The following is a 16,277-nucleotide window of genomic DNA, read 5'->3' as shown; positions in this document are numbered from 1 at the left end:
TTTGCTCATGTGCATTTCACAGGGAGATTTCTAAAAAGGATATGTGACAGAAAAGTATAAGACTCACTACTAGTTTAGCTAGAATTAATTTTTATGAGTTAGAGGCCTAAATTTATTTTTTTTCAAATGGTCATGTTATTTCAATACTATTTGTTAAATGAACTATTCTTCCCCTACTGATTTGAAATGTCACTTTTATCATGTACTCAAAACACGTTTTTGCTTCCAGATTCCCAGCTACCAGATTTAATTTTGGCATCAGGCACCTGAGCTATTCTTACCTTGGTTCATTGAATGGTAGATGTTGTCAGTCAAGGAAATGTGTTGCTAATGAGACAATAGATGATACAGTTCATAGCATCATTCTAGTTAATTCTAGTTAAGTTTGATTTAGATCAGTTTCACTCTCTACAAACTTGGGTTAAAAAATGTATAAGCTTCTCCCTTAGATTGGTTTCTTTTTTTTCAGGAGACACCTCATAGGTTCAAAGAAAAGATGGGAAGGCTTTCCACCAGGTCGCCTCTTTCTAAAAGCCCTATTTGATGTTAAATATTTGTGGTGATTTAGAGTTGTTTTCAGGCAAGTAAAAGTTTCACGTGGCATTATGACAATTTTACTGTTGATTTATATGAACCTTTCATTCAACAAATGATATGAGGGCCATAAACTATGACATATATTTCGAATAAATAAAATGGCACTTCAGCTTTTACTTTTTATATTGGACTATGAGCTCCTGAAGTGCACCAATCATGTCCCATTCATCTTTCTATCCCCAAACACATAGCATAGTGTGCAGCACCAGAATAGAAATAGAATTCAATTGCATTTCAACAGTTTCTATAAGATAAAAAGTAAAAGCCAAACTTCTTGAAAACAAAACCTTTCTTTTAGAGACTTTACAATGTTACATGTATTTTTTCTGTCCATTTGCCACCTCATTAAATTATATATGCATTTTTAGTAGAAATACTAGAATTATAACTTGATCTGATATTATAATATTTCATGCCCAGTTATGGGGAAAATGGTCCTTGCTTTCTGTGGACTTGTTCAGGTACAATTTATCAATAGATGTGTTGCATGCTTGTAAAATGACGGCAATAACTGTGATCTGGAGAAAGTTTAAGATTTCTAGATTGCAGTGGGTGAGAATACTTTACAGTCATTATACAGAAATATTTTAGGCATGTAAAAGAATGAAACGGAAAGATAAACTCAGCTTTTTTTAATGAGAAAGAAGTCTGGCATTTGCCTCAGTTATTTTTAAGGAACAACCTAGCACACCTTTTTCTCCCCTCTTTCAATGGGATAACTTTCCCTTCTGTAGACAATGTCTTGGTCCATAAACTTAGATGCTGTGTTTTCTATAGCTCAACACATGACATCAGGCCATGGGAAAATTTCCCAAACTGCCTAATCTATCAGTTTCCCTGGTGAGGAGAGACACTATAAAGCTAAACCACCATCTAAGTACGTTAAACAAATTCTGTGACTAAGTAGACTATGCCATTGCAAAATTCATTTCTTACTTTACCATTACCAATTTTAAAAGGCTGTCTTTATTTTATGATGATTCTGTTAAAAAAATGTCTGACTTTTAGCTTGCTTTGCATAGTGCCTCACTTAGCCTTTTTTACTTGTGAACACAGCACATAATACCAATTGTAGCCCACTAAGGAAACTGTTAAATAGCACTGTACAGTCATCTCTCCACTGACAAAGGAAATATATGCATTCAGAGAATAGATCCTATTACAGAACTTCTGTGACCTGATAAAGACATATATGAAATGGGTGCATTCTGGAATGTTGAGAACGAAAAAATAGGGCAAAAATATACATGACTAAATAACAAAGTATTAGTATTGCTAGAAAATAGAGGGATGGATTAGTAGGCTTGAGGCAGGAGGAGGTGGGAGAAAAGATCCAGTTTCACTTAGGTGAGGGCCTTGAAGGAAAGAAACTTTGTGAACAGAAGGAAAGAAACAGTGGCGAAGAACGAAAGGTTGAATGAAACCTAGCAAAACCTACTCTGACATGGGTTGTCAGTACCTACAATGGGGCTAGAACTCACATTACCCTTTCTGGGGAGAAAGGGATAGCTCTGAGAAGCTTCCAGGCCACTCTAATCCTAGTCACCATAAAAGGACTAAATTTAGCTTACCTTCGTGGCTGAATTTATAGTGACAGAGAAGGACCCTCTATTTTCCACTCCTACTCATTCCCTTTTGCTAAATTCTTGAACTTTCTTTAACAGAAAACTAAGATTTTAATTTCTTAGAGACCTATGACTGTTGGAAGGAAAAGTCTGAGTCAGGCTAAGACTTGCAGCTCTCTGATCTTTCCTTGGAGCAAGAAAGACCAGGACATCTGATGTTGGGAATGGAGTGTTCATTGTGGAGGCCAAAATGGTACAGAAAGACCCAAGACAGACTTCCTTCATGAGCATCACAGATTGTCTATGTAATCTCATGTATTCATCATTTCTTTTCAGGATTATTATTGTCCTTATCAATTAATTCTTAGCTTCCAGTTTCAGCTCCCAATCTCCCTCACATTTGCCACTGTAGTGATTAACTTTTCCAAAATGCAAATTTGATCACAATCCCACTGCTTAAAATCATTCGTAAGTCATTACCTTCTGAATGGATAGAAACCAAACAACTAAGGTGGGTGAGGTAATCTTTGCCTGTACCCATGAAACAAATCTGTGGCTAACCAAGCTTTGTACTCTCCTTTAAAATTTTGAGCAGTTTCCTTAACTTATGACCTGTGTCATCTCTTGAGGAAACCTTCCTTGACAAAGCCATTCTTGACTACGTATCTTTATCATTATTACATTGTATCAATGATTTCCTTACATCCTTGATTAAACTGTTATCTGGAGGGCTGGGTTTTGTCCTTTTTAGAATTTTTTAAGAGACTGCAGTCATGTCACCAAGTTTGTGCCACTGAACTATAAAGCTGCCTTAAAAATGACTTTAGATTGTCTTAAAATGTTTACAGAAAATTAGCTATTTCTGGTTCTACAAATGTATATTTCCATGAAGACCAGGTATTTTGGGTATTCTAATCTTAAGGACCACTGCCCCCTTTTTTAAAGGTCCTGGAGTGGCTAGAGTTTGGAACTTGTAATAAGTACCAAAATCTTTGACCTACAATTCTTTGTGAATAATGGCAGTTATTATTATCCATTACTGTATGCTTGATGATAAAGCATTCTTGTCTTAATATTCCTACTTAGTGTAGAACTTTGGAAAAAACAGTGGAAATATCCAGCTATTTTGGACATATATTAGTTAAGTAAATGCATATTTAATATCCAAAGGGTGTGTGCAGTAAGCTGTAAAATCACATTGTAACTACTGAAAATAAATTTTCTTTGGGGAAAGTTAGGCTTGTATTAAAGATATATTACCATATTGGAAACAAAATGTTCTATGATTTTCTAGTTGGCTAAAATAAACTAACAAAAATCTTAAGTGGCACCCTGATCTATGGGCATTACACTGAGAAAATTTTAGATGGCATTCCTATAAGAAAGACTATGCCCTGAAACTGGCATCTCAATAAATTATTATTCCAGCCACGTGGAGCAAAGACCCTAGATTTCTGAGGTAAAACTGAAATTAAAGAAACTAATCAATTGGCAGAATGTTTGAGGTTTCCAAATATAGTGTATCTGATGCTGAAAAATGCAATAGCTTTTGCACCCTTAAGTTTGGCCCTCACTTTGGAGTTAGAGCACACCTTATGAGAGTAGGATGTAAAGGCAACCTTTCAGTTATTTTGGGGGGTGTATATAAGGGAAGGTCAAGTTCAAAGGGAAAAAGGGAAGGATAAGAGCAGTAGATAGGTACTATTATAATTTTGCATTTTTGAACATTGCACCATGAGTTATCTTCTCATGTCATTAAACTGAAAAGTGTGTTAATATTTAAGGCTCGATACACATTGCCAAATTGCTTTCTAGAAGGACACAGAAAAGCTTGCCTTTCTATATCAGGTTCCACTATTTAAAAGACAAATAAGAATTTTCTTAATATTGATTTGCATCTTTTAGGTTACTAAAGGCGGGACCTTTAGAAACCACCATTTCTTCTGTGGCCTATCCTTGTTTCCTCTTTTCTGTTTTTTTTTTTTTAAAATGTAAAAGAATTTCTTTTAATTACTTTAACAATCATTTTCTTTGTGTCTGTTACTTTTATGTTTATAGTGTTTTTCTATCACCAGAACCCAAAGTTGTATTTTCACAAATTCCTACCTTTTCTAATACTAATTTTTCCTACACCTGTATTAAATATCATGTTGTTGGCACTTGAGGGGCACAACTAGTGAGCATTTTGGTTAACATCCCAACATGGAAATTTTGCTTACTCTCATCTGTGGTGGCTCTACCTAAAATCTTACTCACATTTTAGGGTTGCTTTTTTCAAGCCTAGTACTTAGTTTCTTTAGCTATTCCTAATGTATCTATTAACATTAAAATTTGTTTATACTGAACAATATATCCTGCAGTATAACTAAAATTATAAAATAGTTGACAATCCCACATATACCCAACTTTATGCATTTAGTTTGTGGCTAATCTGATTAAGTTTTATTTAAATAGATAAAGAAGAATACTTATTTATCCTCTTTAATGTGAAGAACCTAACTATTGGTTCACATTAACTCCTGATTAGCTAGCAGGCCATAGATACAGAGCATGTTAATCTCTATAGGCACCTTTCTGAATTCAAGTAAGTTTTTGGTAGACAAAGGTTTTCTACTTAATGTCATTGACATAATATGAATATTGCTCACCATTCTTGCATTCTTTAAATTATTTTACTTTGAAAATTTAAGAACTATCATTAAGTCTTTAATAACATGGGTTTTCATTTAAGGAGTATTTCTGAACTGTGAAAAGTACAAATCTAATCAAATTAAATTTTGAACACATATAGAGCCAAATATTTCAACAAAACTGCAGTTTAATTTCAGAAAATGTGTTAAAATATATATTTATACATCAATTTCTGACATATACACTTAAGTGTTAGTATACACAAAATGATGCTTTCTCTTGAAACTGTATTTATGAAATGTACATTTTAATTTAAATACTCAGATACACTGCACTTTATCTGCAAGTTGCATTTATTAAATACATTAAAATCTGCAATGTAACACAAAACGTTTTCTGCATACGAAATTCAAACACCATTTTAAATGAACAAAAGATGGCTCACCTTCATTTTTTTTTGTATTTTACAACTAGTGTTATGTACACTAGTTCAGCTCCACCATACTACCCTGTCCGTTCTTTTTTATTTGACATTGTTCACAGACTAGTACATATTACAATAAGAGTGCTGGATAAAAACATGAGGTACGAAAGTGGTTCAAAGAGTATAGGTCAATGCAGATCATGCTAGACAGTAAAGAAAATTGTGACCGAGAAAACACTAAAAAAAAAAAAAATACATAAAGAATGTGCATTATATATATAAAAAAAAAAACAAACAAAAACTCCATTACACAGCTTTGCTTCTTTGGTTACAAAGTAGGTTGAAACAATTTCACAGCTTTTATTCCCACCCTCTCAAAAAAAAAGTCATACGAAATGTCAAAAAGCAGAGGAATCGTGGCAATTTTTCTATTAGAAAGTAGAAACAAATGAACAAAGTTTTCTTCATCAAAATAGCCCAATTATTATTATATCACAATAACTGGTGACTACCTGTACAGTTGCACTATGTTCTTCATACTTTACACTATACAAAATTTACATTCAAGCTGGGTCTTCACTACTAAAAATAAATACCGAAGGTAAATTGCCATTAGTGTTAGAAATATGCCAGGATTCTTTGTTCATTATTGCCTAAACGTTTATCTATTAAACGCGATCCTGTCTTTCAATTCCTTTACTGATACTTATAATTATCAAAAAATTAAAAAAGTTCTGTGACATTGTTCATGTACATTATGAAAATAGCAGCCCTGTAATAATAAAACACAAATAAATGAAAACTTATATAGGCAAATGTTACTGATATTGAAAGAAAAGTGGCTCTTTAGATGAACTGTTATTTATAATATGATAGGAAGGCTCAGGTAAATCCATGTAATAGAAACATGGAAGAGCCACCAAAGCTCTTAGAAGACCCCACTCATTGCCCACCAGGTAAAAGGCAGACTTTGCTTGCTTTAATAAACCCCAATTATTATTCTCCTGTGTACTGATGACGTAAAGCTGGACATCAACAGTGCTGCATGTCATCTCAAAGAGAGGAAAAGCTCTTGTAGAATGATTGTCTAATACTGAAAGGCCAACACACAACCGAAGCATGGCTACTTGCTTTCGTATAAAGTGGAAAGAACACCAGTGGCACACAGGATAGACTGCTTTCAGTTTTTTCTTAATGAGCAAGAAAGCTTTATGCTGAGGAGACAGTCGGCTGCTGTGGAGGTTGCGCTGGCTGCGGAGGCTGTGCTATCACTGCTTGCTGTTGAGAAGTGCTACACCAGGATTGGCCTGTTGGGCTGGGAGTTGGGATAATTGATCATTGTTTGAAAGAGATTTTAACAGTGCGTTTTCCTCGTTCAAGTAAAGAGTTTCTTTCAACTAATTCTTTTATTTGTTCCTTTAGAACTTCCACTTCTTCTCTTACTGCATACATCAAATGGCTTTTCACCAAATCCTGTGAAAAACAAAATTAGGAATGTCAAAAAAGAGAGAAAGGAAAAGGTGATGCTATTTGGTTCTAGCCTATCTGGTGCCTTATAAACAAAAGGAGTTTTTATGTCAGTTTTCCTGCTCTTGCTTTTAATATTTCTACTGTACCTTGAATGGGTCTAAGGGAGATGGGGTGGAAAAAATCCAGTTTCCAACTAGGGCAGCAAGCCCAGGATTTTCTTTTCAAAGTTTGAAGAGATTTCCAAAATACTAGCTCCTTAAATTGTTTATTATAAGCTTAGAATTCAAAAAGTTTAAAAATCATATGCTTAGATGTGGGACTAAGAGAACAAAGGATATTAAACTGTCTGATATTAAATTAGTTATATAGCACTGCCTTTAAGAGATAAGGTGATCCTGCAATTTCTAACCTTAAAATCTTGTGTTTTTTAAAATAGTTTGAGACTAACAGTCCTTATTATAGCTTTGCTACAGTTTTAATAAATTAGAATCAAAATATTTTGTAACATGATACAGAGTATCTTTAAGGGAATAAAATTTTTGACAGTAATAGAAATCAGAACCAGAATCAACAAAACAAGCTATTTACTCAGCTATTTATTAAAGCTGAGTAAAACAGTATCTGCATATGACCAAAGGATGACAAAAATTTCTAGCTGAAGTTGTACTTTTAATACTTTTTTGTCTCTATTTTTGATGCTGAAATATTTGGAAAAACATAATGCATTTTGACTGTATAACCCCCAAAATGGCTCTTATCAATGGCAATGCAAGAAAAATGTGAGATGTTCAAATGGGGAAATATTTACTCCACTGATATTTTTAAATCAAGATTCTCAATGTTCTAACATCTTCAGTTAAATCTCATTATTAAAAAATTCCTTTGGTCATCTGGTTTAAAGAAATTAGGTTTGTTTTTTACAAGTGACATAAACCGAGTGCTTTGCACAACCAACAATCTATAAAGTAAGGACTATAACTTTTACTTACCATTGCTTGTTCTATTTTGTTGTCAATGGCTACACCACCTCCCCCAGATGCACTGGAAAAAATTAGAATATTTCATTAAATTATTCCAAAAAATTTAATCTCCCTTCCAATTCTTAAAAGAATTAAGAACATCTGTGTGTTACTTAAAACAAAAAAAATAGTAATTAAAGTTTATTAAGTCTATTCTCACAATTTTAGTACTCAGCAAGCTCTCATTTTCAAAATGAGGATCTCAGTACATAGATGACACTTCTAAAAATCCTTTGTAGTTTCAACTTTTCTAATTTGCCTAGGGCAAACTATGCTACTTTACGATTTTATTCAGGATTTCTCAATTCAGTGAACTTAAAAAGATAAAATTGGAATGAACAGCACCCTCTTCACAACTCTTAAACTTCAATAAACAACTATATATCCTAATTGTTTTTCAGATGGAAATCCACTCAGTAGTTACTTATTGCATTAAACTTCAGATGATGACTTTTCTTCTACAGACTTGATATTTTAATATCTGGTTTAAAAATTTTTAGATCTGGCTCATAAAAATGATTCCGAGGGCTTTAGAACAAACAGTACTTGCAGGGTTGGTTAACAAGGAAGTCAACATTCTGGCTAACTACAAGCTTTGATTGTAGGTTATTAGCTGGCAAAATAACCTAGTAGGTAAGGTATGTGGTTTGGACCAGTTTTTCTTGGAAATAACTGGTAGTCTAGCTGGTAAGTATATCCAAGTTCAAATATCAGCTTAGCAATTTGTATGATAGTAACACAGAAGGTTGAATAACTGTTGTCTTTGGCAGTTTATATTCTCTCATGTATTAAACAGTAAGTATAGTGAGGTTCCCTATCTTTTTCTTGGTGTTTTGTAAATTTTGAACAGTTATTAAGTTTTCTTATAAAGACAAATCTAATACTTTAGTCTTCTGAATCAATACAAAAAGAGGTCTTTAAACAACTTTTATAAAACTTTATGAAATATTCTTCATAAAATATACCCTAACCAAGAAAATTTTGACATGTGGAAACTATTTACTTTAGATGTGGACCTTCAATATTGTATCAAACTGGGTCTCAAAAATATGTCGATGTAGTAGTGTCTTTTATATTATAATCTAAGTATATGATTATAATCTTGGTTCTGCTACTCACTACCTATGTGACCATTAGCACATCAACTATTTAACTTCCCTGGACTTCAGCTTTCTTATCCATAAAATGAAGGGACTGGTCTCAAAGCCTCACTGGACTTGCCACTTCTTAATCCTCAAAACTGAATCAATACATGGAAAACACTAAGCTTGTTTATCTAAGCACACAACATTAATGACAGAGTACTATTTCACTTTTTGCTGCTGCTTATTTCTACGATGAAAAGGGACTTCTGTATACTTAAATAACTGGGAAGGATCTACCATTAATAAGTACTCATATTGGCTACAATTTGATAAAAAAGATAGTGATAGGCATTTAGATTAATGTTTGTCTGAGAATTTTAAATTATACTTTCTACGTTTTTTATTTCTATGTCAAGGAAAAACTGAATTAGTTTTAGCCATCTCATGACTTAAATATTCAATTCTTTTAACATATCTGTTTTAAACAGAACACCTTAAATGCTAATTTTAATACCAGTTTTATACATTGACAAGCAATTGAAAAACCCCAAACTCTAAAAAAAAGTTTCACTGCCTTTTTTGATAATTAAAATAAAATCAGTTGTTTCCAAACCATTCCCTTAGCAAAGGAACAATAATTAGCATCTTATTTTTTTCTTTTTTGCTGATTTAATAAACTCTAGTCCTGATTCTCTTTTAACAGCAAGAGAAACTGGTTTTTAAAACATAAATAAATCAGGTTGAAAATATGTCCCTTAAAAGGTATTAATACTTCAATTTTGTTAAGCATTGTACTTTAACAATTCAGTCAGATACTACTATCACTATAGTGACCTTTGACTATTTTGAAGAATTTGAGAATTCTATAACCTGCTGCAGTGGTTCTCAAACTTTAATACCAGAGTCATCTGGAGGTCTTCTTAAAACAAAGATTGCTGGGCTCCAACTCAGTTTCTGATACAGTACGTCTAGGTTGGAGCCCAGAATTTTCACTTCTAACAAGTTTCCAGGTGATGCTGATTCTGCTGCCAGAGAGACCATATCAAATGTATTTTGAGAACCATGGGCTAACAGAGATGAAAGTTGTAAGAAAAAGAATAATAAAAACTTAATTCTGTTTTGAAAAGTTCTTAGCCCAGTATACGAAACCCTTCATAACCTTGAGCACTGCCTTCTACAGTTTCCTTTCCTCTCATACTTCATTTGGCCTATTGTATTATAGTCTTACGTAACTATTTTCAGTCTGTGGAACACATATTCTCTCAGGTTTCCATGCCTTTGTACAAACTGCTCCCTCAACTGGAAATGCTGACAGTTCCAATTCATCTGGTTATCTTTTACTTGTTCCTTAACATATTCCAGTGCCATCTTTTCCATGCTGCCTTCTAAAGGTAGAACTAATTACTCCATAGCTCCTATGGTCCACTAATCTTCACAAACTTTTTACAGTGCATAACCAGGAAAGCAGATTAGCAAATTCTGGTTTCCCCGTATACTCACTGTGTGAATTCTGGGACATTATTTAACCTTTTTAGACCTTTTTTCCCCCATCTAAAATAAGGATTACATGCCCTAATTCATAAATTCCTGTGATGATTAAGTGAGTTTAAACAATACTACCACTGTTAACTCTGCTCCTTGAGGGAGGTTCCTTATCTTCTTGACCTGTGTGAAGAATGAACACAGTGCTTGGCACATAAGAGTTCAAATGCATACTGAAAGAGTCAATATGATAGTAATTGGATTTGAAACAATTATTGGTTTATAATAGGAAGTCAATAAAACTTTTTGAGTTTGACTAAATCGATAGTTCTCAAAGTACGGTCCCAGGGCCAGAAGCATCAGCACTGCCCAGGAACTTGTTGGAAATATAAGTATTTGGGTATATCCCAAACCAATTTGAATTAGATACTCTTGAGGTGGGAACCAAGAAATCTATTTTAATAACCTCTCCAGATGATTCTGATAAAACCTAAAGTTTGAGCACCACTGCTTTAAAATAGCTTGATTTACAATAAAGATACCAATATGGTAGGTAGTCTTAAATAAGCAGATAAGAGGGTATTCTATTTCAAAATCCCAGAACATGGTTTAAGAATACAGTTTCAATGAGGGTAACAAGTTTTCTATTGTGTTCAAAATCAACATAGTGGTCTGGGCTTCATGTTCTCTTTTAAAATGAGAAAGACTGACTGAAGCAGCATGAATAATTTTCCTTCATTTGCTTTCTTAACCTAATGGTGTAGTAGTATATGTTATTTTCTTTTTATTATTGCATCCACCACGCTATAACTTGATGGTTAACCAGTTTTTGAACATAAGTTCCTTAAGGAAAGGTTTTCTAAGACTTTATAACTATTCTTGTAAACTTTAAATGCTATATAAAGACAAGGGATAATTTTCTTTTTAAAAAAGAAACTTCCTGTTTACAATGGGTTACTCTTTTAGAAAAAAATCATACCTCGATTAGCATTTACTAGATAAATTAAAAATTATGTGTATGGAGAAATTGACAGAAATATAGAACCATTGGGGGAAAAACAACAAGAATGGCTGTATTTTTTTTTGTATGTTGGATTTTTATTTACTAGAATTGCAGCCCCCAAAGAACCAAATGGGCCTGAATTTAAGGTTTTTATAAAGTAAATTAAAATCACATTTAAAGGAGAAGTAAAACTCAAAAGAATCAATGCTACAGCAAGATAGCTTGGCTTTCCATGTTGCTGTTCATGTTTTAATCATCCTAACTGGCCCCAATACAACAGCATTTCTTACCCAGGCCTCCTTATTCTTATCAGAACAGATCATTTGCAACTTCACTGAGAAGACAAGAGGCCAGATAGAAACCTCTAGTCCAGGGTGTCAAACTCAGTTTCACCAGGGGCCACATCAGCCTCATGGTTGCCTTTAAAGGGTTGAATATATTAATTTAGGACTGTGTAAATGAAACTACTCCTTAACTAGGGGCAAGGAGCTCTACATTTGGCTCTTTGAAAGCAACTGCAAGGCTGTTGTGGCCTCTGGTGAAACTGAGTTTGACATCCCTGGTCTGGCTTTACAAGTTCCCCATATTTTCATCCTTCTTAATAGACTAAGTGCTTTGTTCATACTCTCAGCTCAGCAAATTTGTACAAACCATCCCGTTTTTTCTAAAAATTAAACCAAAGAGTAATAATAACTTGATCTTACACATACACACACACAAACTATGAGGAATGAAATTAATTTTTCTTTATTAGTGTGGACAGAGACATCATGGCTACTTGTTTGAAATAGAAATAGTCCAAATTTCTTCTCTTACATGTTGACTACATTTTCTTCTGTTCTCCCCTGGATATAAATGCTAATTAACAAAGCAGCAAGGTAGAGGGGGAAAACCCTTAAATAACTGCACAGTTTTTGGCAGGCACAGGTTATTTTAGTGAGTGTTACTACAAACAGGAGCAACGTTCTCATTCTACAGTTCAGAAAATTGAGGTCAACAGCTTACTCAAAAACACAATGCTGGGGACAGGATTCAAACCCAGACCTAATAATGTCAAAACGCGTGCCTTTTTTTTTTTTTAACCATAACAGTAAGACTGAAAAAACAATCTATAATGACATAAAGGAAATAGAGTTGTGTATGAAGAGTACTTTGACTAAGCCCCACCACTGCTAGTTGTGAGACCATAAGAATAATCCAAAGATTAAAAATGTTCATAATTGCCATTTATCTTATCTAGCACATTCTAGAAGAGGTTCAGCTCTAAGAACAAGGGAGGTAACTTCTTGGAAAAGGTACTTGCTCAGTAATCTTTACGGTATACAGTATAGTTACCTATTTGCCTACGAATAATAGTCTTTTGGTTTGTTAGAAAGCTGAAGGTATCGTAAATATATGTATACACAGAATTTTGCAAAAGAAAATTACCTTGCTTTACTCAAAGACCCTTCTTTCTGTGTCACAATCATAAAATCCACTATAGAAATTTCCCAAGTACAAAATTAAATCTTAAAAAAAAAAGATTTTATTTATTTATTTTTAGAGAGGAGAAGGGAGGGAGAAAGAGAGGGAGAGAACCACCAATGTGTGGTTGCCTGCACCTCTACTGAGGACCTGGGCCCACAACCCAGGTATGTGTCCTGACTGGGAATCGAACCAGCGACCCTTTGGTTTGCAGGCGGATGCTCCAATCCACTAAGCCACAGCAGCCAGAGCCAAAATCAAATCTTCATGTATTAGAACAGACTTCTTTGATTGAGCTGGCGTATCTGCAATACTTATGTTCAACGCCCCCTATCCAAACCAGGTAAAATAATTCTTCATAAAACTCTCAAGTAGAAGCTGCAATCCATTCTTGGAGGTCAGTCCTTAGAAATCACCTACTGTTTCCAGCGAATCATCTATAACCTTCAAACACTGTCCTCCTCCCCCACACAGGGAGCTCTATAAATAACATCATTACTACTAACATGCATTAATTCTAACTGGGATAACATTTTGCCTTTTCTCTAAGAAATGCATGCTTTGTTTAAAAAAAAAAACATTAAGCTGATTTCAAAAAAAATAAACGTAATGAACCTCGCTTAGCAAGCCTGTGAAGGTTAAATAGGACCAAAAATCCATCACTCCTCTGTAAGAGGAACTGAAAAAATATTTATAGCTTAACACTTCATTTAAGAGCCAATAGCAATTCTCCATCCAAAAAAAGCCTAAATAGATAAAATTCATGTGGACTTAATAAATCTCTGGCCAAATGCAAACTTCTGTGATTAGGAATAAAACTATCAAAGCTAACAGTAAATTAAGCTAAAACATTCAAAATTTTATGTATTCTAATTACTGATCATAAGTTATACCGATATAAAAATAAGTAATGTTATATTTCATGATTTAAAAAACTCACAAAAGTGCCCCCTGAGGAGTTTTATTATTAATACACCAAAATAAGTGATTTTTGTGAAAGCTATTACTCATGCTAAACAAAGCAGGTAAAAGGGGATACTCACAAACTAAATACTATTTTCTCAGTAACCAGTCTTACAATGGTGTAATAAAAGCTTTTACCACGGAACCTATTAAAAATCCAGCTAAATATTTGATCAGGATTGGTATTTATTTTTAGCACTATAAAAACCTTGCCTTCCCAATGCCCTCAGCACATTTTATATTCACCTAATTAATTTAGGTGAAGAATTCTGGTCAGAAAAGGATTTTTTAAAAAGAGTAATAAAAGATACATGGTGTGGATTTGTACACGCTGTCAATTTTCCTAGTAACTTTGGATATTATACTCTGAGTCATGTAAGATGTCACCATTGGGGGGACCTGGGTGAAGGGAAACATGAACACTTCCCTGGGCTTTCTTTTTTTTGGCAACTCTTACGACTGTGATTATTTCAAAATAAAAGTTAAAAAATATACATGCACATGGTAAAAAATAAGTTCCAAGAGGACACACACCAAAAGTATACAGTCAATACAAAGGATCTCTTCCTATCTCAGACTCTGTTTGTTCCTGAGCCAGCTGTTGGGTTGGCCAAAAAAGTTCATTTTTATACAATTATTATTTTTAAATAATTTATTTAATTTTTTATCTCTAGAGAGGGAAGGGAGGGAGAAAGGGAGAGAGAGAGAAACCATCGATGTGCAGTTGTTGGGGCCATGGCCTGCAACCAGGCATGTGCCCTGACTGGGAATCGAACCTGCGATGCTTTGGTTCGCTAGCCCCCGCTCAATCCGCTGAGCTACACAGCACAGGGCTCATTTGGTTATAAGCAAAAATAAAAGACATACCTTTATTGAACAATACATTCACTGTTTGTTCCACTAACTTCTGACTTCTTGTCAGGCAATTTGATAATACCATCTTCCCAAACTCTTTATCACTTTGAGCAAAGAACTGTTCCAGGTTCATTTTGTGTCTTCCAGGGAAGGAATTGAAATTTTTTCCATTAAGAGAATTTTGTAAAGACCAAAATAAATGGAAATCTAAAGGTACAATGTCTGGTGAATATGGTGGATGAATCAGAACTTCCCAGCCAAGCTGTAACAATTTTTGCCTGGTCATCAAACAAACCAAACATGCCATCTTGTGTAATCCTGATGGTAGATTATGTCTTTTCTGTTGACTAATTCCCGACATTTTTCATCCAGTGCTGCCTTTAGCTGGTCTAATGTGGGATTCTCTTGGTGGAATTAATTGTTTGATTTCCAGAAGGAGCTCACAGAGCTCACTTCCAATCCTACCATATACACAACATCGCTTCCTTGGATGAAGACCAGCTTTTGATGTGGTTGGTGTGGTTCATTTTGCTTGCCTTATGATCTCTTCCATTCTATAGTATTGTAAAGTATCCACTTTTCATTGGCTCCCTCACAATTTGTTTTACAAACAGAACATTTTCATACCTTAAGATTTGTATGTGGAAATACATCAAGGTTCCTTTTTGCTTAATTTATGTGGAACCCAAACACACCAAAGTGCATATACAGAACCAAGCTGGTGCAAATAATTTTGAACACTTGATTGTGGGTATTTCAAGTAGTCAGCTATCTCCCACGCAGATTATAATGCTGATTGTTCTCAATGTCTTAATTTCGATGGCTATCAACTTCAACTGGTCCACTCAACCTGCGAAGCATCTTCTAGTGAGAAATCTCCAGCACAAATCTTTGCAAATTACTTCTGACACACTCAACCAGTCACAGCACCTTCTCCATAACTACAACAAATCTATTTTTTGCATTTCAGTGTGTTTTTACCTTCTTGAAATAAAAAAGCACAACTGTACCAAAAATGTTGCTTATGTGCTTCCATCTTCAATGTTAAAATAGCTATACAAAAAAAATAACCATTTTGATGTTTTTTTTTAATGCACGCTGATATGATAGTTGTCACAATACAATCAATCTAACAAAATTGTTTTGAATGAAGTTAAAGACAACTAAGCAGTAGTAGGGCCATCTTATAGAAAAAAACGGAATGGACTTTTTGGTCAACCCAAATATCATCTATATTAACAGCCTCTAAAAAAAGCCCATTTAGGAAGAATGTCTAATACTTTGGAGAGGGAAGCTCTTTCTAGTTATGTCTCAAAATATAGAAAAATTAAAAAACTTCAATAATTTCTTCTAAATATAAAGTACTTCTACAGATCTATAAAGACTAGAAGCCCAAGAGAAAAATGGGTAGAATTCACATGACAGTTCACAAGAAATGACATGAAAAATATTCAACATCTCATTTATAATAAAATGCAGATTAAAACTATAATGTAATACAATTTACCTAAAACTACTGGCAAACATATTAAATTTAATATACTGTTAAGTGAGGCTGTGGGAAAATGGGCCTTCTTATGCAGTGCTGTTGCAAGTGTATAACCAGTACAGAGAGCAGCATTTTGCAAAACATACACACACACACACACACACTTTACTCATCTTTGAGCCAATGATCTTACATCTGGGAATTTAACCTATTGGTATTTATACATAATA

At 34.1% G+C, this 16,277-nt stretch overlaps 1 protein-coding gene across 1 annotated transcript in view; it reads right to left on the bottom strand.

Annotated features, from left to right (window-relative positions):
• Nucleotides 1-223: 223 nt before the first annotated feature.
• Nucleotides 224-16,277, bottom strand: part of TSC22D2 (TSC22 domain family member 2) — a 51,627-nt gene continuing 35,573 nt past the window's right edge. The window contains 4 exon segments of the mRNA XM_028534288.2: nucleotides 224-6,510; nucleotides 6,513-6,587; nucleotides 6,589-6,690; nucleotides 7,677-7,728. Of these exon segments, the coding sequence (XP_028390089.1) occupies nucleotides 6,427-6,510; nucleotides 6,513-6,587; nucleotides 6,589-6,690; nucleotides 7,677-7,728 (313 nt within the window). The 3' untranslated portion in view covers nucleotides 224-6,426.

Source organism: Phyllostomus discolor, chromosome 2, assembly GCF_004126475.2.
Source record: "Phyllostomus discolor isolate MPI-MPIP mPhyDis1 chromosome 2, mPhyDis1.pri.v3, whole genome shotgun sequence".
NCBI lineage: Eukaryota > Metazoa > Chordata > Mammalia > Chiroptera > Phyllostomidae > Phyllostomus > Phyllostomus discolor.
The sequence above is the reverse complement of the archived record's forward strand: the minus strand, read 5'-3'. Positions and strand labels throughout refer to the sequence as shown.